The 25,130-nt window shown below is 50.0% G+C and overlaps 1 protein-coding gene across 2 annotated transcripts in view; it reads right to left on the bottom strand.

The window, feature by feature from the left end:
• Positions 1-2,892: 2,892 nt before the first annotated feature.
• UBE2H (ubiquitin conjugating enzyme E2 H) overlaps positions 2,893-25,130 on the bottom strand; it is a 44,979-nt gene continuing 22,741 nt past the window's right edge. The window contains exons 1-5 of one of the 2 annotated variants that reach the window (XM_082784779.1): positions 15,529-16,719; positions 14,471-14,510; positions 13,755-13,807; positions 10,467-10,595; positions 2,893-4,994 (exon numbers count right to left, since the gene is read on the bottom strand). In XM_082784779.1, the coding sequence (XP_082640905.1) occupies positions 4,870-4,994; positions 10,467-10,595; positions 13,755-13,807; positions 14,471-14,505 (342 nt within the window). In that variant the 5' untranslated portion in view covers positions 14,506-14,510; positions 15,529-16,719 and the 3' untranslated portion in view covers positions 2,893-4,869. Of the gene's footprint in view, positions 4,995-10,466; positions 10,596-13,754; positions 13,808-14,470; positions 14,511-15,528; positions 16,720-25,130 lie in introns of those variants that run through there. The other variant, XM_082784778.1, reaches the window with a different exon arrangement.

Raw genomic sequence — 25,130 nt, 5'->3', positions numbered from 1 at the left:
GAAGACACCCAAAGCCCTATGGAGATGGCACCCAAAACCCCATGGGGAAGACACCCAAAACCCCATGAAGAAGGAACCCAAAGCTTCATGGAGAAGGCACCCAAAACCCCATGGGGCAGGCACCCAGAGACTTTAAGGGCTGGCACCCAAAGCTCCATGGGGGAAAAATCCCAAAACCCCATGGAGCTGATACCCAGAGCCCCACAGAGGAGGCACCCTTGCCTATGCAGAAGGCACCCAGAACCTTTTAGGGCTGGCACAAAAGCCCCATGAGGTGGCTCCTGGGGGCACCAAGCAGCACCCACCCCCCTCTGGGTGTCCCCAAAGTCCCCAACCCCGGCCACGCCGTGCCCCAAACCCATTGAGCAGGAGGGGGACACGGGGGCGCACCAGTTGTGCGCGTACTGGGCAGAGTGGGAGGCTACTGGTGGGGCTCGGGGGCCACCTGCTGGGCAGAAGGGACAGCGCCAGCCCCAGCTGTCCCTAAAAAAAACCCTGAATTGGGCAAAAAGGGGGGCGCAAAAGGCTGTGTGCCCCATGCCCTGCTCCCTCCCCAAGGCTGGTGGTGGCCCCAAGACGGGGTGTCACCCCCCCCCCAGCACCCAGTGTCACCCAAGGGTGCCAGGCTGGGTGCTGGCAGCAGGTGGCACCCTGCCAAAAGCCAGGAGGGTGACATCCCGGTCCTGTCCCCCCAAAATGTCACCTCTGGGGACCCCAAATCCCATGGGCATTAATTACCCTGCGCCCCAGTGCCCAGAATTGGGGTGTGCTCAAGACCTGGCACAGCCCAGCCCCGTTTTTGGGTGTCCCCCCCCCATCAGACGGCGCTTTCAAGGTGCTGGGACACCCCTAGGGCCCAAATCCGTGGCACAAGCAGGTGACCAGGAGCAGGGGGGCTCTCCCAGTATCCCCAGTAAGGCACTGGGAGAGCCCCGAGCTCTGCTCCCAGCCCGAATTTGGCTGCAAAATCTCCAAAAAAAACGACATCCAATCCCCCAGGACGCAGCAGCAAGGTTCCTGCGAGGAGGAGCTGTCGGGGCTGAAGCAGGAGGCGGGCTCCGAGGTATAGATATTATTTTTTATTAAAAAAAAAAAAAAAAAAAAAGTTTACAGTTTTTTCATTATACACAACTCGGGGGGAGGTTATAGGCGGAGAGGAGGAGGCGTTGGGGCCGGGCGGCGACGTGCCCACTACATCACGACGCAAGGGGGAAAAAAAAGGGGGGAATCCAAAAAAAAAAGGAAAAAAAAAGGAAAAAAAAAGGAAAAAAAAAGGAAAAATAAAAAGGAAAAAAAAAAAAAGGAAAAACCAAACCCTTTGACTCGAATGAATTGCAAAACACCCCGATCTCTTCAAGTATCACACGGGCAGTAAGACCATGGCCAGTTCTCAAACATCCCTGCTTAAAGTGCCAGCGGGACTGGGACAGGCGAAAAGGAAGCGAAAAGAAGAGAAAATGGTCAAACACCTCCCGCCCTGCCCCACGATCCCACCCCCATTGGGGTCTGCTCGTCCCAGCCAGGCTGTGGGGTCTTGGGATGGTCGCAAAGGGGCTTTGTGGGCTCCATCTGTGGGGTCAAAGCTTTGGGGAAGGGGCTGGGGACCACGGCCTCGGTGCCACCAAGGGGTCCCCAAGGAGCTGGGGGGGTGGTTGGTGCACCAAGAGGCGAGGCAGATTTTGGGGTTGCATGAAAAAAAAACCCTAAAGAGCAAACGGGATGCGGTGCCACGTGGTTTGGGGAACCCAGGGATGAGCCTGGGGTTAGGGGGGCTGAGCAGCTCCCATCCCCACAGCAGAGGGCAAGGTGGCAGCAATCTTGTTTTAATTATCCGTGAAATAACCCAAAAAAAGCTCAAACTGACCCAAAGAAGAGCTGCCGTGCGTGCTGCAAGAGGGCTCCACCTTTTCCTTCCGGACCACGCAGAGGGGTTTATTTACAAACTACTTCTTTCAGGAGGAGGAGGAGGAAGACTCGGAAACCAAAAGGTGAAAAAATGACGTAAAATGGGAAAAATAAAAAAAAAATAAGAGTGGTGCAAGGAGGCCACAAGCAGGCGGTCCCGACCCGCAGCGCAGACCCTTTTCCAGCTCATCCCCTAAAAGCATCTCGCCCTAAAAGCATCGTGCAGCAAGGACAGGGTGCCAGGGTGGTGATTTTGGGCACCAGCTCAGCGGTGCTGCCCCGGCCAGAGGCATTTTCCAAGGAAAAAAACAGCTCTAGAGCCCCCCATCCAGCACCCACGAGCCCTGCCGTGTCCTCACCCCGTTATTTTGGGGGCACCTTCTTTAGGATCGCGCTCATCCCCCAAAAGGAGAGGGGAAGGGGCGAGCTCGGATGCCTCGAATCTCACCTGGAAGGGGACAAGAAAAAGTTACCTGCAAAGGAAGGGGGAGGAGGTTAATCAGAACACTATTTTTTTTTTTTTAATACAATATTGAAAAAATACAAATTTTTATTGTTTTTTTTTTTTCTTTTTTTTTTTTTTCTCTCCTTTTTAAACCGAAATCACCACCCAGCACTTGCTCTACTCCTACGTAGCACCTAGAGGCAAGGTTACAGCACAAGCAGACGGCGGGGCGGGCAGGGAAGCGAGGTAAAAACGGTGCCAGCCACCCGTGGGCCCCCCCCCGATCCCCCAAAAAATGAGAAAAAACAGCGTGCTAGATAAGAGTTAAGTACACCTTTACATGTTAAATAGTTAATATTACCCTTCCAACAAGCCACAAATGCTAGAGATAGAGAACTTCAGCACAGTCACTAGCCACAGCCCTACATTACTGCTTCAAAACAGAAAAGAAAATTAAAAAAAAAAAGGGGGGTGGGAATGGGGGAAAGGGGAGGAAAACCCTTTAAAACCCTTTGCTTCATGCCCGTAATTAACATAAAGGAAACTCTTTGTATATTTTTATTAAGGAAAATCATGCTAAAGCAAAAATGGTACGAGTTTTTTTCTTTTTTTTTTTTTTTTCTCCGAAACGACGACAAAAAAAAAAATTGATTGTGCTTTATGAATTAAGAGGATTGTAACCTTCCAACCCCGCTGACTCAAAGCTCGGTGGCGTTCCTAAAGGCAAAAAAAAATAAAAATAAAACAACAAAAAAAACCAACACTTCTGGGAAAAGGAAAAACATCCCCATATGACATCCAAAACTCCGCTCGAGGGTTGCGCAGGGTGGGTGGATTTTTCCATGCACCGTCCTTGGAGGTTGCACCACAAACGAAAATAATCCTTGTCCAAACCCCTCAGAAACCCCATTTCCCCCCCCCAAAAAAAAATAAAATAAAATACAGCAGGTAACATTCAACGTCCCGACTGGAAATCCATCTCAGTTCAAACCTCCACGACACAGCTATCCGAGTTCAAGTATACCAGCAGCCCAGGTAGACATTTGCTATAGGGGGTTCTGGAGCATCGTTAACAAAAACCTCAGCTCGCTGAGAGACACCAGGAGAAAGCAAACAAAACGTTTCAGACAGAAGTATCCTAAAAGGAAGAAAAAAAGAAAAAAAAAAAAAAAAAACAACCAAAAAAAACCCAAACGAGCAGATTCACTTGCTTCCTCAATCGGTGCTTTTAGTCTTTTTTTTTTTTATTATTATTCATCTCAATTTTTTTTGTTTTTTGTTTTTTTCTAGATCATATTCTTTGTTAACTTTCAGAAATTTTAATCCTGTTGTACACACACAAGCAGATGGCTACCAAGCTGGTGCAGAAGGGGGTGGGGGGGAAAAAAAAACAAGAGGAGGAAAATAAAATCAGTGCCGATGGATTCGTGGACTACAGCCAACGGGGCCAATCTTCGTGGATCTGAAGCTCTCAGCAAGGCTAATCCATCTGGTCGGAGAACCCTCCTAGGGGACAGAGGTGTTTGCGAGGTGTTTAACCATACTTCAAGCAAGAGGAAAAGCAAAAACTTGAAGCCATTAAAGGGCAGCAGTTTCCAAACCTAGGACAAAGGAAGAGTTTGACTTCACCTGTGCTCCAGCTAAATCAAAGCACTGCTTAGAGAGCATTGTTTGTGTGTTTTTTGTGTTTTTTTTTTTCCTCCCGAGAAGGGAACAGCTCGTAATCCAGACCAAGAAAAGTGAGCAACATCCAGATGAAGGCTTTCAAAAAAAAGTCCCAAGAGCAACTAGACCAGTGGTTGTCAGTCCCTACAGTTCAGAAGGGCAGGCAGGAGTCCACGTATAAAAACAGACTGAAAATCCAAGTCAAAATCCTTAAGCTCCAAGGCTCTGAATAGCTCCATGCATTTGTGGTGGTTTTTTACTTACTCTTTTTTTTCCTTTTTTCCTCCCTAAACGTGACTCCACACAAAATACGATCAGCAAGGTTGACCTGAAGGAGCACCTTTTATTCCACTGTCTGATCTACACGGTTAGTATATTATCCCCCAGATTATTATTTTTTTTTTTTTTTTGTCACTTTTTGAGAAAAAAAAAACCAACGCTGTTCCACGTCAGCATCCAAGGTGGGTGTCTTTGGAAACCATCGATCAGAAAGCAAACGTCTCGGCTACCTCCCTACCTCCCAGGGCAGCTGTTGTAGCTGACAGTTCAGTAGCACACAAGTTGACTTGGCCAAATGGAATCTGAATGCATGCATTCGGGCTGCATATTGCTACCAAAATGGAATGTGGGAATATGCTATGCACCTCGGGTTGAGAAATGACCAAGGAAAAAAAAAAAAAAAAAAAAAAAATCAAGATCTAAAGGGTGATATATATATATATATATCAATGCTATTATTCATAAAAACCTTGTTTAGTAATAAAAAAAATTGCTTTGTTTAAATATGAATATTATAGTCTGCTTCTCATGGTTAGGAAATTAGAGTCTCTCTGAAAAGCAGGTTGCCTCTTCTACTACAACTCCATATCCTGAGCCTCATCTTCCGAGAAGTCGGACATGGAGCTCTCGGATGAGCTGTCCCCGGTGCCTTCTTCCTGTTCTTTTAGTGCTTCTTCTGTTGCATATTTCTGGATGTATTCTGCGTGTGACAGAAAAGAGAAGACATTAAAACAGCATCTATTCAACAGGGAGAGGATGGCTAAGCTAGGGCTAGCATGTTTGGTAGATCGTGTGGGTTATAGGGGTTACTGCGGGATGACCTCTGACCAAAGGCAGAATTGTGCAGCAACACGGGATGAAAACACCCAAAGGCAATCAGAGACATGCACGATCTTTGAAAATCCTTGAAAATGTGCTGAAAATCCTGGAAAATGTGCTGTCTCCACGCTCCCCCACCACCGGCACACGCGCACACACAGCTAGAAACACCCCAAGTTGTCCCTCGTGGAGTTTCTTTCACATTTACTGTAATAGGATTACATTTGCTGCCAAAGCAGAAGCTTCCATAGTGACAGAGAACAAGCCTAAAAGCCATCGAGGTGTCACTAGTACGTAGCCTGGCTTAAAAAAATTAGGATCTGAACACTTGAACTGATAGCACAGGACAGGAGTCACCAAAACCTACCTGAGAGACTGAGGAGGAAGAGAAGAAATCTTAGAACAAACCAGATGTCCCCAGTTTGGGATGGGAGAAGCCATGCCTAAATGGAGTTTGAGGAAGAATGGATGGAGAAAGAGCAGAAGACTACCACGGGAATGGGTTTGTTTGAAGTGAAAACCCAAAGCACGTCCCCTTTTCCTCCTGGAGCAGCCCCTCCGAGGCTCAAGGAGGGGCTGGTGTCCTCAGCACGGAGGTTATCTCGGCAGAGAAAGCCTTCTTGCTATGCATCTGTGCTGAAAAAGCAGCTTCAGAGCACAAACAAGTGAAGAAATGTCCCGACAGCACCTCTTCCACCCTGCATTTCAGCAAGGAAACGGGAGCTGTGCTGGCACTGCCTTCGGGGAATTTCAGCTGCAAACTCGTCTTCCTTCCAATCACAAAGGTACTAAAATGCAAAGCTTTCCCCAAATAACAATGCTAAAACCCTGAAATGAGGGGGAATTCCACCAGCCCTTCATGCTCAAGGATGAGTCCCTGCATGGAAACGTGCCACGTACCAGCCTAGCAGCCTTCCAAATCATGAATTCTGTTATTTCTCCCCAGGAACAGAAGGGAAGGAGGTGCACAAGGACCTCCTCCAGGAGCACAGAAAGTTTTTTTATCCCCTATCCCACTGGCAGGGGGATGCACTGCAGAGCTGCAGGAGGACACACTGAATATCTGTGAGCCCTAAAGCACAGGTTTCAAAGCTTGGGCTTTTTAAAGACTGCATATTAAGACTCCATTTCTGGAGCTGATACAGGGACACGAAGCTCAGGCAGTTCCTCCAGGCCCAGGAGGATGGTACGGGCAGAACCTGAGGACAAATCCTCACGGAGGGGTCCCCAGGACGGAGCAGCTGGTGGCCTCGACAGATCAGCTCTGCCCTGGAAAAGCTTTATGTGACCAAAGAGCTTGTGTCTAATGACGCATTTAGTTTCAGTCTGACTGTTTAGGATACATTATTAACTCGCTCACTCAGACTGCAGAAGCTGCTGTTCAAATCTGTTTTACAAGAAGTTGTAAGAACTGATGAAGTATTAAAGGCAGCTCTGTAAACAGCAGGAAGCAGGGAGCACTCGGGGCCTCTCCACGCGCCGCAGAGGCTCAGGGTGCTGCTGGGATCTTGGAGCACATAACGTGGACAGAAAAGCGCCCCTGTCCTCCGTCCTCGGGTTCTGGGCACTGAAAATCCCCTTCTCAGGAGGTGCTGGACTGTGATGATGGTGCTTAACTATGATATGAGGGTGCTTAGGCCCTGCCTGATCACATCTCCTACCTGTAGCAGAGATCAGGGGCCGCAGAGTCTGGGGCAGGAGCCATCTGCCCAAAGAGATGGACGCTGCAAGGTGAAAGAAAACGAAGCAGCAGAACTAATTGCATCTAAAGACGAGAGGAAGTGACTGAAAGAGGGATGCAAAATAAAAAAAGCATCCTGCCCTCAGAAGATTTACATGGGTGGGTGGGCAGCAGACGCCGAGCTGAGATAAGGAGATGGGATGGTGCCAACAGGACACGTCCCTGTAGCAGCCACTCCCTGCAGCTTTCCAGGAACTGATCTCCCAGACAAGCTATTATTCCTTGCACAATCCAAAGGGAACCAAAGTTCCCTTCCTGCAAGATTTGGGATGTCCTGGATGAAAAAAATGACCTTTTCCTGGGAATTTCAGGATCAGATTCACTCTATGCTTACTCCAAACCCACCTAGGATGGCAGGACAGGGGCCAGAAGTGCTCCTTCACTGCCTGCTTTGAGTTTTCTCCAGCTGCTGATGATTTAGACACAGAAGCCACCAATTCTTACTGTAGGAAACTTCCTGAACCTAAGTTGTTTCAGATAAAACGCGACTTAAAAGCATGTCAAATGTAAAATGCCATCTTCTGCCCAGGAAAACGACCAGGCCCCTGGGCTGGGCTTTTCCGGAGGTTTAACCTGAGAGAGGTCAAGCTTCCAGGGAGCTTTTGTGCTGAACGCTGTCCTGAACTTGGATCTTCAGTCTATTAAGGGAAGATATTAAGGGAAGGACACGGAAACACCTAAATAATACTGAGAAAACATCTTCGCTTTCAAATCCCCAAAGAAAAGCCTTGATGTACTCATCCCTACCGGAGAAATTCCACTCGGATCCATCTGTTTTGAAACCCTGGGGCAAGAAGAAGGAGCTGTGGTTATGCCCTGTGGCTGGGGCACGCCTGTGAGCTCTTCAAAACACCAGCACAGCCACGCTGGAACCTCACAGCCACCAGGCAGGACGGGAGAGCTGCTCCCAGCACCAACATCCAACCCGCCCTCAGCGCCCTTTGACTGCTGCTGCTCACCACCCTGCCCTCCCCGAAGCAGCTTTCGTGCTAGATCTACCAAAGAGAAGGCAAAAGGAAGACACGAGGGGGTTACCAGCTCAACAGAAGCTAATCCTGAGCCATTTTTACCTGTCTGGAGCCCACCCCAGCCATAAGACAAGGCACCCTGATGAGGACTGTCAAAAAAAAAAAGGAGGATGTGGTTCTGTGTCCATTCACTGCTTGATCAACGTAAAGGCTCTCAGGCTAAGCATCCCGTTTTCCGGCTCTGTATCAGCAATATCAAATATTTACACCTCCCACAATAAATCCTGATCTGTTTAGGGCTCACGCCAAGGATCTCAGCGGCTCCAAACCTTGTGCAACCTCTCTAAGTCTACGCCTGTCTCTTCGCTACTGCTCCACGCGCTCATCGCTAAAAAATGAAGAAAAGCAGCGATAAATTATGCATCTGCAATCCCGAGCTTCCCAGAGCAGAGCTGTTACAATCCATTGCCTCGCTTTTTACATGTCCAGGGCTATTTTTAAGAACACGACAATAAGGAGCAGCAATGTTTAGCTCTGCTCTGCTTGTCACGCAAGCCTGGGAAGAGACAGCAGAGGCAGGACTCTTGGGTGCACGGACCACGAGATGTGTTTCAACTCCTTCAAACTCCTTCCTGATCATCTTCACGGGCTGTGTCTTTCTTTTGGGACGGAGAGGAGGGAGCAGACTGCCCTATTTAGCCTCCTGTAGGATGTTCCTTGCAGCACATGCCATCAGTCCGATCACTTTTACCAGGGTGCTGGAAAAATGCTGGATATTTTCCCCCCTGGTTCATTAAAGCACAGAGGGCACCCAAAGCATCCCTCACGCTGACCCTGGAGATTTCCTGGGACAAACCACTTTGCCTGAAGCTTGTTTGTATGAAAAAGAAAAAAGGCAATGGACTTGAGGATCCCGAACAGGCCAGCTCTGCAGGGTAGCTCCTATGATCTTGTCAGGCAGTTGTCAGAGGAGTCGAGCAAAGCGTGCTGAATAACTCAGCACTTAAATCACAGCTTGGCTTCACCTCATTTGGAGTCCCACCCTCAAAAAAAAAACCACCCCGCAGTTGATGAAGGGTCATTTTGCATCAGAACAAAAACAACTCGAGGTTTAACCGCTCCGGCGTGACGTGGCAGCCCTGATGAAAGGGCTCCTCCACCAAATCCCACATCTCGCTGGTGTGCCCACGCTCTCGGGACATGGGAGGGATGTTGCAATGCTCTGTTGGGGCTCTGATGGGGCTCTGTTACCCCATCTCACACCCAAGGACTATTAAATCGTGCTGCTGGAGGATGCTTTCCTGGCCGAGCAGGCCCTGCACACCCCGCTGGCTGGGCTCCCCCAGACAAACAAAGTCTCCTGGTTATTCAGGGACCAAAAAAAAAAAACCCAAAACTTGGCCATGATCTCTATTCAAAACTTAGCTAAAGACCAAATCCGAAGAATTTGGTCAAATCCGAAGACCAAAGGCTGCAAATTACCAACTTCCAGATTGAAACACTGATTGTGATCACTGGATCGAGGGATAAAAAGCCAACAGCTTTTGCCACTGGCTCATTTCCTCCTCTCTTGCCTACGTGCAGCTGATTCAGGGGAAGGCCAAGCACCTGTGTTCTTATTTTCTCTCATTTCTCAGGTTTCAGATGCAAAACTAATTCAGTTTGGGTCTCAGCTTGCCAGAATTAGTCTTTCTATCCTCAGTTTCATCCATAATAGCCCTTCCCGGGACCATTCCCTGGTCCCCAGGAGCTACTGGCTCTTTATTTTCGACTGGTTTTATTTGTCCTTCTGCAGGCAGACACAGCAGCACCCTCACAGGCTCTCCCAGGGCTCACCCATCCTCCCCAGCCACTGTTAATGCTTAGCCTGGGCTCCCCGAGCTGAGTTGGAAGCCCGTGACCACATCCTGCTCCCGGTGACCCCAGGAGAAGTCACTCCTTTCCTCTTTGAAGGTCCCTTTGACACGTCCAAACCCCGAGCCCCACTCAGCCCTCAAAATTAAACTCTAATTCTTTCCCTTTTTCATCATCAGGGGCATCCTCAAGACCATCTACCCCTGTCACACTCTTCAAGCCATCACTAATTGGCCGGCAGCTTTCTTAAGTGGCACTCCCTGAGCAGGGCAGAGCCCTAATAAGCCTCAGCTGGAGCAGGCAGCACCAGCGAAGGATTACTTGGCATTTACTGACAATTCCTCTGCTCTGTCACCCCACAGAAGGGCTTTCTGCAGTGATATCATTGATTCTTTGACTCCTGCTCTGCCACGTTTCCCCAGAACTGCTAACAAGCACTTTTATTCAGTGATTGGGAACCGGATATTTCCATCTGAGCACTTTTCCTTGTCCCTTTCTTCAGGGAAATACCTTTTCTTCCTATTTTTTTTCCCCCAAATCTCCAAAAAACAACACTGAACCCTAACCTACTATGCTTACCTCCCTGCTTAGGATCTGCTAACGAGCTAAAACCCTGCCCACACACTGCCCACACCACACATACCATCTTCAAGCAGTATCAAAACACCCACCCTGTATTTCTGGCTACTTTCCTTTAAAACGAAGGGGGCTGCCGTGACGGGAAGGAACGGGCACAAACCTGTTATAAACGTTGTTATTAATAAACTCAGCGTGTTATTCGTGCCCTTACCTTTAATTTTCTGTTTGTACTCTTCTGGTCGGTGGAGGTACATGGCTGCAGCGTCACCATTTAGAGGATCTATGGGGTTAGGATAGGCCAGCAGCTGGGGCAGGAACGATTCAAATATATTGGTGAGATCTGCAAGAGAAGGACATCGTTCACATCCACGGCCCCAGAGTGAGGTGGATTCATCATCCTGCAGGCACTGACACCGAAACAGCAGCACAAAGCTGGGCAAAGAGGCTGAAAACCTGGGCACGAGGTTAAATAAAGAGAAGGGCATCGGGGAAGGAGCACACAGGGCTTGTAAGAGGGATGTGGCTGCAGCTCTTCAGCTAATTTCAACTACTCAACATCCCTACAACGTAAATACAGAAATCTGGGGGTTAAAGAAGTGGAAGGTGAGTTGTCTGGAGCATCAGTGGAAGCACGCTCAGCCCTGGCTTAAAAAAAAAAAAGAGAGAAAGAACAAAACCAGCACAATTCCTGCATCCCACCTCACTGAGTTCTCCCACTTCTGCCTCCCTCTGTAAGCATCGTTACGCAGATCTCGTGCTCCATGACTAAATGGACTCACCTCGAGCACAAAACACCTACAGGGCCTTAGCTGACGACTGCATTAAGGGAAAGAGCAAGCAACGAGCCCCCCCCCTGCAACCCCAAACCACTTCACAGGATGCAGAGAGATCCCAGGAACAGCGCAGTGCCAGTGGGCATCTGTCAGTAAATCCCCACCATCAAACGTCTCCTGGTGCTGGTGAGTAGCTGTGGAGGCACGAAGCCCTCTTCCCACATCCCTAAAACAACCAGTGGGGGTGTTCAGCCACAGCCCTGCATCACCCCTCCTCCTCGGGGGGCTTCAAAAGGGCTGTGTGACCCCCGCAGAGCAGAGATTAATCAGGGTTAGGAGGGCTGCCTGCCACATTTTGCTTTCCCCAGGGGGGTTGAGCTGCTGGTAGAGGCAGAGCAGTGTTTATTTTTTAATTACTCTGTTTTTAATATTCTCCTTGTCTTTTATCAGAGTATTCCTGCCCGTGGATGAGCATCACCTGCCCCTTCTAGAGGCGGGTACCTCGGAGTTTTGGGTGGGCAGAGCTCCTACAGCTCCCCTGTGCCAACAGCTCCGGGCTGCAGCCACATAAAACCAGGCTCCAGCCTCACCACCGAAGATGCAGCCTCCAAAAAAAAAACAAAAAAACCCATGCAGCAGGTCCCTGCTGCTGCCCAAAGCTTACATCCCCTGCGGATCTACAAACGTGTGCTTTCTGAATGGATCTGATCCTACCTAAGCCCAGGGAGACTCCAGGTATTGTCAGTCCTTTCCTCCTGCATCAAGGTGTCACCGATCGCTACGGGTCACAACCAGCTGGTCTCTGCTTTGCAGGGGCACCACTAAGAAATTTGGTGATTTTGCCCTGAAATCTTTCTAGTATTAGAAGCTGCTGCCCTTTCCACCACCACAGGACAGTGACAAAGCCCTGGAGGGCACACCCAGGGTGAGAGCCTCGACCAAATTTGCCACTGGTGGCACGCTGAGCACTCAGAGCCACCAACCAGTCCTAGGATGAGGCACAGCAGCAACTGGAAGAGGGATCTGAACCCAAAAAGGGACCACAAAAACAGTGACAGCACGCTGCAGGAATGCTTTCTGCCACAGCCTTGGGAGCTGCCTGTCCTTGGAAAACCAAATTTCACCATTCTAGGGCTTGGGTTCAGACGTATCAGCAAGAAGTTAACTTCAGCTCGTGGCGCCACCTGCTCTTGGATCAAATCTCTCCACGAGCAGGCTTAGATCAAGCTTCCCTTTATAGCCACGGGACACCTAAACTCCAGTGGCTGCTCAGCAGAGCCCTAAAAACCACCGTGACTCGCTGAACATGCTGCAGGGATTTTTTTTATTATTGTTTTTAAGACCTGAGGGATGTCCCCCTTCTTTCCAATCACTAAAAGCAGCGTTAGTTGAACGAGGATTGCTTGGATGTGAGCAGGGAGCCTGCCAACAGCACCAAGGACCTGCTACTTCATTAGGGAACAAAAAGGTCGTTCCCTAATGCCCTGAGGTCCTCGTGAATTTATCAGTAGCTGTTCTGGGGTTCTTCCACCTTAGTTCCTCCTTGAATTCTCTGACCCAGCTCCTCTGCCAGCACAGGAGTGCTCTGAGGGGTGACGCTCCCAACAACACAGCTGTGCTGAGAAGCACTGGGGAAATATTTCCCCCTTTTCCACCCTCTCTGCAAGCTTCGAGGCATCCTACAGCAAAGCAAGGGGAGTCTGCAACGAGAGGACTGTCAGAAAATGCACTTTGTAAGGCCAACTTTCACCTTGTAATGCCAGATTTCACCAGGTGCTCTGTACCAAATCCTCACCTGATACTTTCAAGTTTCCTCACGATACCACACGGAAAAATACGGGAGATTCTCTGCAAGCTTGCTGATATTAATACATCAGAAGCAAAGGAAATATCTTGGTATTTTATTCTACCTTTTTGAGCAACAGCAATGACAGAAATACAGCAGCACTCATTAGGAAACCTCTCCACGTGGAGCACGCAGCCACACCAGGAGGGCTCGAGGCATTTGGGTTCGGAGTCAGGATCAACAAGCTGCTACAGCAATTTCCCAGCCAGCGTTGGCCAAGCCCAATCTTCCCTCCCAAACTGTGCTGGTGAGGAAGGTGAAGTGGCTCAACTGCTCAAAAACTCCAGCTTACAGGGGTAAATTTGGGCTTTCAAGGGAAAACGTGAAGGATTTGATGTGCACGTTTCCTTGAATACTTTCCCATAGCACAGGATTGGAACACCCGAAGAAATTTATATTTTTTTAGATTATATTTTTAGAGCACAGCCAACCTAGACTAGATTCTCAACCGTATTCCTTTTTTTCCCCTCAAACGTATTCCTTTTTAACAATTTCGACCTTCCCTAAATGCTGTTTTAATGGATCTTCAACTATCAGTTGACCTTGTTATAGCCCTGCAAAGGAGAGTTGCAGCCAGGAACAAGAGGAAACCCCAAACCTTCTGCAGCCAGCAGTGCAGTTATTAGATACACGATCCCCTCCTAACCTGCACTGAGGCGGTGCTGCCACGAGAAACAGTTTTTGGTGTCACCTTTTTCAGAAGTGGCATAAAGGCAGGTCACAAAAGTGGTTTTGCATGGAAATCTTATTTTCACATGACGTTGGCTCAGTGAGAAGACTAAAATTTAACTCAAAGGAGTCAGCCTAAGGTTGTCTGTGGTGTGTTAACCCACCAAATACGGATGCTCGTGTGATTTTTCGGGGGAATACCAAAACTCACCGTAGAGAGCCGTCCAAGTTTGATTGATTACATCTAGACATACGGTTCCTGACCTGAAACACATGGGAAAGATGGAATTAAACACAGCCACACTCAGAAACACCCTGGGGATTTAACAATCTACCCCCTTCCACGGCCCTGCCTTCTCCCCGCTGTTCCAGATAAGCGCTGATTTACTCCAGTCCCGTGGTTAAGAGGGGGGCAGCCTTTAACTACACAAATCTTTGTACTCTGCACAAAGGGAAGCAAATTGGAGCCGTTACTGAATTAGCTGGCCCATACGGGGACCTACTGGAGAGATTGAGGCGTAGGTGGCTCCCCTTACACCTGAAATTAAAAATCGTGGCTAAACTGATTTCTACCAGAAAGCGTTTTATCAAGAACGTGGACTTCAGCTGAAGAGGGAGCTGTGGCCAAGCCAGAACCATTCCCTCTTTCAAGAAAGCCAGCACGATGCCAAGGAGAAGGGGTCTTACAGCTCCAAATTTTGTGCAAGCGAGGCACGTTACAGTGCAAAGACCCCATCTGAGAGCCTGCAGCACACATCTCCCCTGCCTTACCCACTCCTGGAAGTGGACTTCAGAAGATATCCTTTGGACTGCTAGATTAAATCAAAGCGTTATTTAACTTTTTGGCATGTTCTTACAGAGCCAGGACACAGCTACAGTTCAATAAGATCCTCAGGAAAACCACGCAGGCGCACGGGATTTACTTACGCTTCATCGATGTTAGGATGGAAAATTTTATTCATGAATCCTGCAAAAAAGGAGACACTGGTAAATAGCAGAAAACAGCCAAAGATTATTTATTTTTTAAAAACCAAGAGAAGTCTTGAATTTACTGAACAAGGACTGGGCTTACTGTTTTCACAGAAAAACCCAGCTTTGCTATATATAGCCACGTAACCTTTAAAACACACAGGCAGCAGTTTGACCCTGGGGTCCTCAGCCTTTCCCTTGAAATTCAAAAAAAAAATCCCACTCGCAGCTCAGCAGGACCACAAAGGCTGTGGGTCCAGCGTGAGACTGAGGAGATCTGCCCATCAGCACAATTAGCCAGAAATCTCAGTGATTTCTAAGCTGCAGGGATCATTTCAATACACGGCAGGCACAGATTTTAAGCCCTAGTTTAAGTTTTTGTCTATTTTTAAAAATATTTCTTAAAGTTTTTCTGTAACTCGAAGTTACAGCATTAATCTACGTTTGTAAGCCATTCAGGAGCAGAGACTGCTGCAGACACAAGGTTATTTTTTTGGCAAAAACCCCGTGGTTCAAGAGTTACAGCACTATAGTAGAAGATGCCTCATATTTTAGGGACACCTCTGGCTGCTGCTACCAGATACAAAACCACGTTCTCCAGCTACATCCCTCAACATTGAGTTAAAGACAGATGGATCCCCAAAAAACACTCTTCTCCCACAAATAGAGCTTATAAAGCAGTACTATAAAGGGATTATAACACGCCACACTCAGCACTGTAGGTAGTATAGAAGTAAAGCACATTGACCCCAAAAAACAAGTTCAGCAGATTCAGGGATGCAAAATCCTGCTCCCAAACTCTTCCCTTTCAGTAGGGGGGAACCAAAACCCCTGGTGAGGGACCTGTCCCCACCGCACGAGGGGGTGAAGGAAACAGATGTGGGTTTTCCAGTTACTTCGCTGGAAACTGGATCGAGTGTCCCAGATGCTGCTTGGGTCCCTCCACACTTCTGCTTGGCAGAAAAGCTGCTGCAGCCCCTGTTTCTGCACCACTTTAAGAGGTTTCCAGATCTTACCTTGCTGTCTTTTTCTTCTTCCCAGAAGGTAAAATAAAGCCTTGCTTCCTTTGCCTGATCACCATCCCATCCTCTACAAAGCCCTACAAAGCCCAGGTGGGAACCTACAGAAATCTGCAGCTAACAGCAACCACTCCTGATGAAGGTGTGCTTACAAAAACAGGAAAAAAAATGTAAATCCGAGGTATCGACTCAATCCATTTCCAAAGAAAACACCATTTTCTCTTCCGAGCAGGCCATGGAGGTGCAGAAATACCTCGCAGCCCCGATGCAGCTCTGCCCAAAGCAGGAGCGAGCTCAGTTTGAGTGGCAGCTTGGTTCCCATCTGGGTAAGAGCTGCCATATGGAGTCAGCTCCTTTTCTTTCCACGTATTGTGACACAAATATAATCCCGTGTTTCCTCGTACCGCTCGGGATTTTGCCTAAATACAACCCAAGACTGAAACGACGCCCGGAACCAGAACGGTCTCGGGAAGGAAGAGCAAGAGCTGCAGAAGCAAGCCCGTGCTAACAAGTGTCTTGCAGGAAAACCTTGCCGTGATTTAGCTTGGAAAACTGAAGCAGAATGAAGGAGGGAGGCTGCAGCTCCATCAAATATTTAAGCTGTGGTAGCTCCCCTGGGTTTAAGGCAGGTCACAGATCCTTTATGGCAGGCACTGGAGGGATGCGGCGAGCACTGAGCTCAGATCTAAATCCTGCCTCTCTTGAAAGTTGGGAAAAAAAAAGGAGAAGTTTCTGAAAAAGCAGCAAAGGGAGGACAGGAGAAGGCAGGAGGCAGCCGGAACAGAGCAGCAACGTGCAGAGCTGCTGAGTTAAATGCTGCCTCTTCTGCTTTCTGGGCCGGAGAGCAGCTGGAGGCAGGCATCCCTCTGCCTTCTCTCCTTTGGCTTTTCTCTTTTTCTCAGCTACTTTGCAGGAAATTCTCCCGGGTTGCACCGAGCTGTGCTGCCCGGACACCTGCAGGTTTGGCAGACCGCGTCCACACCTCGGTGTTTAAAGCAGACACCACATCCACAGAGCTACCTGCTCCTGCCCTGGAGATTTCCACTTCTTTCTCCATCATCTTCGCATCCACCCGAAGCCAATCCCTTCTTTCAGTGCCTTTGGTCTCGAGTTTTCCACGTTGAACAGCCGCTGTCCAAGGCAGAGCACGAATATCCTCTTTGGTCGTATTATGTCGTATAAATATGACAGCTTTGGTCGTATTTCTCCTTTTTCTGACCCAGATACAAGTCCGATCTGTCCTCTCCTCCTCATTTGAAAGTCACCCGCAGTGACAAAGCACTAACCTTGCTCTGATAACGCCGCCTTTCTCTGTATTTCTACAAAAGCAGAAGTGTCCAGTTTGCAGAGGGAGCCAGGAGTGGAAAAAAGCCTTCCATGCCAGCAGAAACGCAGGTTCACTGCCACAGCACCGAATACAACTGATTAACTGATTAAACTAACCAATTAAATTACCACGCAGAACGTCAGGGAAGCAGCGAGGATCCTAGGGAGGTCCCCAACCTTTGATTTTGGGTTCCCATCACGGCCAGGAGCATGAAGCTGAGCCCCCAGCCTGTGCAGTCGTCGTTCTGTGTGTTGGGACTGCCTGTGGACATTTCACTAAACATTTTAACACTCACTGAGCAGCGATTCCCTGGAAAACCCAACGTTTAGGTGGAGTTCCAGCAGAACTGCAGCCCGCATTTTCCGTACGGAGACACCACGATCCAGGAGAGCCTCTCGAGGTAAAGCAGGACTGCAGGAAACCTGTGCTGACAGCAAGCTTTGGGTGAAAACAGAAAAAAAATACACGCAGAAAGGAGTTGCACACCAGAAAGGGACCTCTCTTCCACTGCTGGAAGAACCCAGTTGTGGGGTTGGGCTCTGCTCCAGGTGAAGTTCTCCTTGCAAGCTCCTGCAGCAGTCAGGATGAGCCCAAAAAACCCGGTGCTGAGCCACAGGGGGGTCAAAGAGGTGCTGAGCACAAGGGAAAAACAGAAGGAATTTCAGATTTGTGTTGGTGTTGAAGGATCTCCTGAATAATTCCAGCCTGAAGCTCTCAGGATCGGGCTGGGAAGCGCTGCCAGACCCAAAACGTTCTGGATAGCTGCCGTGCCAGCGAGCTTTGCTCCAAGCGGTTTTCCTCCAAGAGGCAAATCCTGAGAGCTCTGGTGAGCTGGGAACACCGAGGGCACACGGAGCAGCTTTGTCCTGTCTTTGTCCTGCAGGCAGAAAGCTCCTGCGAGGGGCAATTCCATCCTCATCACTCCCCCTAGCATTACGCCTGCGCGGCTGGACCGTAATTAATTCAGGCTCCTACCTTAGCACATCCCTCGTCGGTTTGGGTAAATAGATGGCTCTGTTTTCACCTGAAAACTTGGAGAGAAGAGGGATCGGGCCTGGAGATCGCCTCCCTGCTATGGGTGCTGGTCCATGGCACCAGAAGGGTTTCTGCACCCATGGGTGCTTCTCCAGGTCAGGCGCTGGGCACCACCCAACGAGAAGCACCTCAAAAAGCACCCACTGCTTCTCCGAGCTCAAAGCACAGCCAGACGAGCTGGGCAGTTGTGTGAGAGATCCCCAAAAGATGCTTTTTGTGCTCTTTCAAGCCGTGCTGAAGCACACCTGGAGGAAAATGAGGGGGAAAAACGAGCAAGGAGTGCATCCCAGCCCCCTTGCTGAGCAGGGGGAGAGCTCCACGGGCAGACCCACGCTGGTGGTAGCTGCAAAAAGGACATCCCACCTGCTCAGAGGGATGTACCAGAGCACGGCCAGTGATATCAGGGACTTACCTAGCCTGGTAAGGTAAAGAAGAGGTGGGAAGGTGGTTACAGACTCTCCGAAGCAGGATGGAAGGAGTTTAACCACCACATCACATCCACGTGGCTTGGGTGAGCACCCAAAGCACGGGGCAGAACGATGTGCACAGAGATCAGCACGCCAAAGAGCCTCAGTACAGCACAGCGAGGTCAAGAGCAGCGTTTTTCCTCCCATTTTTTAACCCCAGGACAACCTCGCTCATGGGAAAAAGCCTTCCCAACGCTCGCGCTTCCAAACACTTGTGCAACGTGGCCAAACAGCCAGATAAGATTAGGCTAAATTTACTGCTCAGTGCTTCCCTGCCCCCAAACGCTGGCAAGAGAACATGCACTTTTTTTTAAAAAAAAAAAAAAAAAAAAAAACAACAAAAAAAAACCCACGCTGTGCTCGTTTCAGGGCCTGCCTGCTTGTGTAACCGATCACGAGCACGCCACGCGCCGCGGGTTGAGAAACCCTGGTGGGAGACGGAGGAGAGGGCACGAGAGCAAGGCTGCTGCCCCAGCCCTCCCCGCGTGGGGACACTGGGACAACTGGGACACCTTATCCAGCGCGCTCAGGTCAGAGATCTCGCTGAGAATTACAAGAATTTCATGTTTTTTTAATGAAATTCAGGGGCTAGGAGCTCCTTCAGGGTACTGAGGCAAGCGCAAGGCTGCGTGCTGACCGCCGAGGCATCCGTCAGGGTGCGAGGGGCTGCGTAACATCAGCTCGCCAGCAGCAGCAGGACAGTTTATGTTACCACCCCCGGCTTTTCGTGGCTTTTCAAAACAATGCCATAAATAATTGGGCAGCAGCTTCGAGGAGGGGAAGAGCAGGACGGAAAAATTAGAGCAGGACAGAAAAATACGGCCGTCGGGGGCGGGAAATGCTGTCAACTCTGCCCAAAAGGACTGAGCTGCCCCTTCCCGGGAGGGGAGAGGCAGCAGCACCAGCTGGGGAGCTCGTGGCTGAGAGCTGCAAGCTCTGGAAAAAAAAAAACAAAGCAATTGCCCAATATCAATTTGTTTCGTTGCTTAGGTGCACCGTCACCTGATGCCCAGAGCCTGGCACAGAAGGTGGTGAATCCGTGCCAAGCCAGGCTCAAAAACTCAAAAACACCTCCCCAATTTTGTCTCTTCCCGAGCTGCAGAGTGTCAGACCGCAGCGGAGCCGGGGATACAGATTACCTTCGGGTGTCTCGTCTTTCCCCACGCACAAAGCTCGGCGTTTGGGGAAGAAAAAGGATTTTCACAGCACTCACGGGTCACGAGGATCAACACACAGGAGGAAGAAAGCTTGGAGTGGTCACCGGTGAAAAGAGACTCCTGAAACTCTAAGGAGCAAAGCGTAAAGCAATCCGGAGAGAAGCTGGGAGTAAAAATAGCAGCTGTGGTTCAAAGGAATTAAACACAGGCCAGGAGAAATGTGGCAAATCCTGGCTGGAGCTGAGCGGCTTCATTCCCACCTTGGCTGCCACGATCTCGTTGCAGGCACACACGTACATCAGGCCCCTCTGCACGTTCTGTGCACGTGAGATTTTCCCATTTTCTTTGGAAAAACACCTCGAAGAGAGGCAAAATACAAATGTGAGGTATCTGCAGAGAACGAGGACAGAGGCGGGAGGGAAAAAAAAAGAGCTGTGCACGAATGCACGCGGGTTGTTGGAGAAATCGAGGTCTCCGTGCGCAAACTTCACAGCTCTGATGTTTGATCATCAAGGAAACGGAGACTCGGTGCTGGCCTAACGCTTCTGCAGGTTTTTAGCAATAAAAAAAATGCCAAAAGGCTTCCAGGTAAGAGCTCAGGCTCCCACGTTCCTGGGTCTGTTGTCCTGGTCTCAGCCTTTCGGGCAGGACACGGCTGCACTTCCTCCTGGGGCTCCGGTACCGCATTCATCTCCGGCTCTTGGCAGGCGTAGGGGCAGATTAAAAACATGCAGCGTTTACACAAAGTGTTCTCGTGATACGGGAGCTGAAAACAGCACTTCGAGTACTTCCCAGCTCCCCTTTGAAAGGGCAGGAACAGACCGGGCACCGAGTTCCCCTGGAGATACCAAATCCCAAAGGGGACGGCAGCGAGGCAGTGCCAGCAGGGTTCCCGAAATCAGAAGCAGCTCAAAGGGTATTGTCTAGAAGGCAAAAAAAAAAAAAAAAAGGAAGAAAACAAAGAAAACATCCAGCAAAAGAGCACTTCGTGGCCTCGTAAGAGCAGGGAATATTGACGTGAAGTGACAAAAGCATGAAGAGAAAGAGCACGCGGTTCCAGGGCATCTTTCAGGGCTTAGCTTTGGGCATCTTTCAGGGCTTGGTTTTGTTCCAACGAGCTGCTCGAGTCCTTTTTAAATCCTGAAGACTTGGATATTTGGGGATCACGAGCAGGGTTAATCTCAAAAGGAGCACTCGAGCTTCGAGCCAACGCGATAGCCCCACACCTCGCTCTATTTCTGTTCTTTTAGTGTGCACATTTCCCTTTTCCTGCCTTTTTTCTGCCTTTTTCCCTTTCCTCTCTTGCTGGAAGCAGCCACCCAGCACCAAGGTCACCAGGAATCCACGCAGCAAAGCCCAGGTGGTGCCAGAAACACCAGAAAGCCACCGCAGGCTGTGATGAAGCCCTGGAAACTCTTGCTGTGACTGCTCTTTTCGCAGATCCCAGGATGGTTTGCGCTGCCAGGAGAGCACTGTCCCTGGGGTGGCATCGTTTAACAGACCGCAGCGATAATTACCAGCCTGAGGAGGAGAGGAAATAAATGCCACGCATGTTTTAGGAGGTGATCCAAGACAGCCAGCGTGGCTTCACCGAGGGGAAGTCGTGCCTGATCAACGTGGTGGCCTCTTGTGGAGTGACTGCATCAGTCAACAAGGGAAAACTGAGTGATATCGTCTACCTGGACCTCTGTCAAGCTTTTGACACGGTCCCACGTGCCATCCTGGTCTCCAAATTGGAGATATGGCTCGACGAGTGGGCCAGTCAGTGGGTAAGGAGTTGGTTTGAAGGCTGCCCGCAGAGTGGTGGTCGATGGCTCCGTGTCCAGGTGGAGGCTGGTGACGAGAGGTGTCCCTCAGGGCTCTGTCCTGATCGATGACACAGATGAGGGGAGCGAGGGCATCCTCAGGAATTCTTCAGATGGCACCAAGCTGAGTGGGGAAGTCGATATCGAAAAGGAAGAGCATCCAGAGGGTCCTGGACAGGCTGGAGAAGCAGCCCCACGTGAAACAAATGAGGTTCAACAAGGCCAAGTGCAAGGTGCTGCAGCTGGGCTGGGGAAATCCCAGACTTGAGCACAGACTGGGAGAAGAACTGATGGAGAACAGCCCCATGGGGAAGGATGTGGGGGTTCTGGGGGAAGAAAAAGCTCGATATGAGCCAGCAGTGAGTGCCTGAAGCCCAGAAGGGGAACTGTGTCCTGGGCTGTGTCACCAGAGGGGTGGCAGCAGGGCAGGGAGGGGATTGTCCCCCTTTGTGTGGCCCCATTTGGAGTCCTGCGTCCGTGGTTTGGAGCCCCCAGCACCAGAAGGATGTGGGGCTGTTAGAGGGGGTCTAGAGAAAGCCACGAGGATGCTGCAGGGACTGGAGCCCCTCTGCTGAGAGAGTTGGGGGTGCTCAGCCTGGAGAAGAGAAGGCTCTGGGGTGACCCCACTGTGGCCTTTCAATGCTTAAAGGGGGCTGATAAAGACGAGGAGCAACTTTTTGCTCGTTCAGATAATGACAGGACAAGGGAGAACGGTTTTAAGGTAAAAAGGGGGAGATTTAGATCAGAGGTTTGAGGCAATTCTGCACTCAGAGGGTGGCGAGGCCCTGGCACAGGTTGCCCAGAGGAGCTGGGGGCGCTCAGGGCCAGGTTGGACGAGGCCCTGAGGAATTTTATCTAGTGGGTGGCATCCCTGCCCACAGCAGGGGGGGGTGGAACTGGCTGGGTTTTAAGGTCCCGTCCGCCCCAAACCATTCTGTGATGGTGATATTCGAGAAGGGAGCTGTGGATGGGACAAGGGAGCTGAGATTCAGCAGCAGAGCCACCACACAGACTCCTGCAGAGACCAAAGCACCCTCGGAGGCGAGGACGAGCACCACTCCTCGAGGGTTTAAGAACAGCTCTGCACCACCACACGCCCAGAATCCGCTTTTCAACCCTTTTTCTGCTCAGCTTTGCCAGGCACGCTTTGGCAAAGGACACCGAGTTGCGCCGGGCTAAGTTTTCACCTACCTCACTCTCAGGGCCACGCTGGGAATAAAAGCAACTTGGAGAGGTTAGAAAGCCACTATTAGCACTCATTTTTTTTCAGAAGCTCTGGAACACACGGGTACGCTGCCAGCCACCGTGTTACTCGCTGCAAAAAAGCCAACGCCGTGTTTAAGGCTGCATGAAGGATTTCCAAGACTGAAAGAAGATTTTTTTTAGCCCGCAGACCTGGAGGAAACAAGGAAAGCCGCAAGGACAGCGTTTCTGCTTTAAGCTTCATCATAAAAGCATTGATTAAAGGAAAAAGTGCTGGATTCTACGCTTTATCCATCCCAGGGACTGACACAGCTGATGTGAACTCCGCACGGCGCCGCAGCAGCGGGATCTGGGCGCTGCTGAGAACAGAAGGGCTGCAAACAAGCTACACGTGTGCTCTGGGCGACCTTTCAGCCTGTTTCTGGGCTCTTCCACCCCTGAAATCCTTCACTTCCCCCCATCTTTACAGATCAGGGACTCCCACGTCAAATTCCTCCCCGTAACTCCGACCCCAAGCTAAGCAGAGCTGAAGCTGGCCGAGGGTTGGGACGCTCGCGCTCCCCTGGAACGAGTCCCAGCTGACCAGGGAGAGAAAAAGATCTCGTTTCGCTTTTTCTTGTCTCATTTTTGAGCTTGTTTTGCACCCAGCGCTGCTTCCAGGACTCAGCAGGGCTGAGGACCCATCCTGAAGCTATCAGCACCGCCCAAAAACCAGCAGGGAACACCAAGTGTGCCTGGAGAAACGCGAATCAGGAGCGGCCCAGAGGAAGGGGCCGAGACGTCGCTGGGCCCTGGATGTCCCGATAAGCCGGGCTGGGGCAGCCGAAATGGGAACCAGACAAAGAAAAACAAACCTTTTCCTGCAGCTGGCTGGGAGCTTGCCCGGGTCCTAGAGCTCCCCAGCAGCTCTCCACCATCTCCTGATCCAGCACCGACTGTTTATTCGCCCCAAAACCTAAGCTGCACGAGGCTCTGCCCGAAAGGCAACCCCCTAGAGCAAGAGGCAGCCTCCTGGGGAGCTCAGCACGAGCTTCAGGGGCTTTTAGCTGCATAAACAGGGACTCACAGCACAGCAGGAGCATGCCAGAGGGTCTGACGAGTCTGGAATAAGGTTACTGGGAAGAAAGTTGGCTTTTCTGCATTTAACCAGCGGTCTTCGCTTCAAATTCACGCAGGGAGAACATCAGGAGGAAAAAAAGTAACAGGAATAACAACAAAAACCTTTTTCCCCCCTGAGAATTATCTGTAGCCAGCTCACGTTTAAGGCTGCCAACATGAGAATGCCCTGATCTGCACCTCTTCATGGCACTCGAGGAGAGGAGAGGGGAAAGTAACCGGCACCAAGTCGCAGATTGTGACTTCAGGCTTCATTTTAGGAGGTTCACACCAAATTTCAGAGCTGACTCGAAGCAGGAACTGGTTAGAGCTGCAGCAACACCGCGTCTCTGCTCCTCTGTGTGCACCCTTCTGTGGTTCGGTTAAGGTTTCACCAGAAAAAGAAAGGTAAAGGATGGTGTGAGAGCAGCCTTGCTTTCCCAGAAGGTACAGTTTGCTTTCAGAACGAGAGGGTTTACTCCTCCCAGATTTTAAATAGATGGCACCCGTAGCTCAGCAGCCTATTTTAAGCGAGCAGCCAGCACTTATCAGCTCCAAATCAGGATGTTGATATTGGAAGGGACCCATCTCGTCCATCCCGTACAGTCGAGTTCCCACATCTTTCTCCCCAAGTCTGGTTTTTTCCATTCTTCAGGGTCCTCTGGTGGCTGAAGCCACGAGCACACCCTTCTGAGAAACGCCGCGTCACCGAGTCACCAGCTCTTATTTCAGGAGCCACAGTGGAAACGTTGACTCCTCACGTACCTGCTCCAGTTTTTCAAGCAATATCAGCTGTTTTATTCACAGCTCGAGCGACTGGGGAAGGTTGGTCCTAGAAAAGGTTGGTCCTAGAAGATACCTGAGTTAAATCACCACCACTCGAGGACAAAGGCAGGATGGATGCAGCTTTAAGAACTTTTCTTTATCAAGCTTCCTATTCGCTCTAGAAATAGAAACAAGCCCGACCAGCCAAGCCAGCTACAATTACTCTGGTGATGGCTCCTCGCTTTTATGTTCTTCCACATATGCATCACCTACCCCAAGTGAACAAAGGCTTCAGCTCCTGCCTTTATTTCCATCCACTCCTGGACGAGAGGTCCCAGCAGCTAGGTGAACCCCGAGATCATGATCGTGCACTGCAGCCTCTGCTCTCCACACTACACAAATCATTTTGTACAAGCAGTCTCCACCATTACATCGTTATCTCAAGGCTGGAAGGGACCTCTGAAGATCTCCAACCCCACTCACGCCTTACCCATGAACACATTTATCAAAAAAAAAGCACGTGGAAAACTTCATCAGTACAAAAACATGCAACAAAACCAGATTTCCACCCTCTAGCCCTTCAGCCAGGAGCCCAAACTTCCTCTCCACTCAACACTTGAGCGGTTTACTTCGAAGTCTATGGTAAAAAATGTTCTGCAGACTTAAAGAGCAACTTCACCTGCACCAGCGCTGCAAGCAGCGACACCTCCCCCGCACGAGCAGCAAGATTTGGAGTGAAAAAGTG

This window comes from Aythya marila, assembly GCF_965140915.1.
Source record: "Aythya marila genome assembly, chromosome: 1".
NCBI lineage: Eukaryota > Metazoa > Chordata > Aves > Anseriformes > Anatidae > Aythya > Aythya marila.
This window is presented reverse-complemented; position numbering and strand designations above follow the sequence as displayed.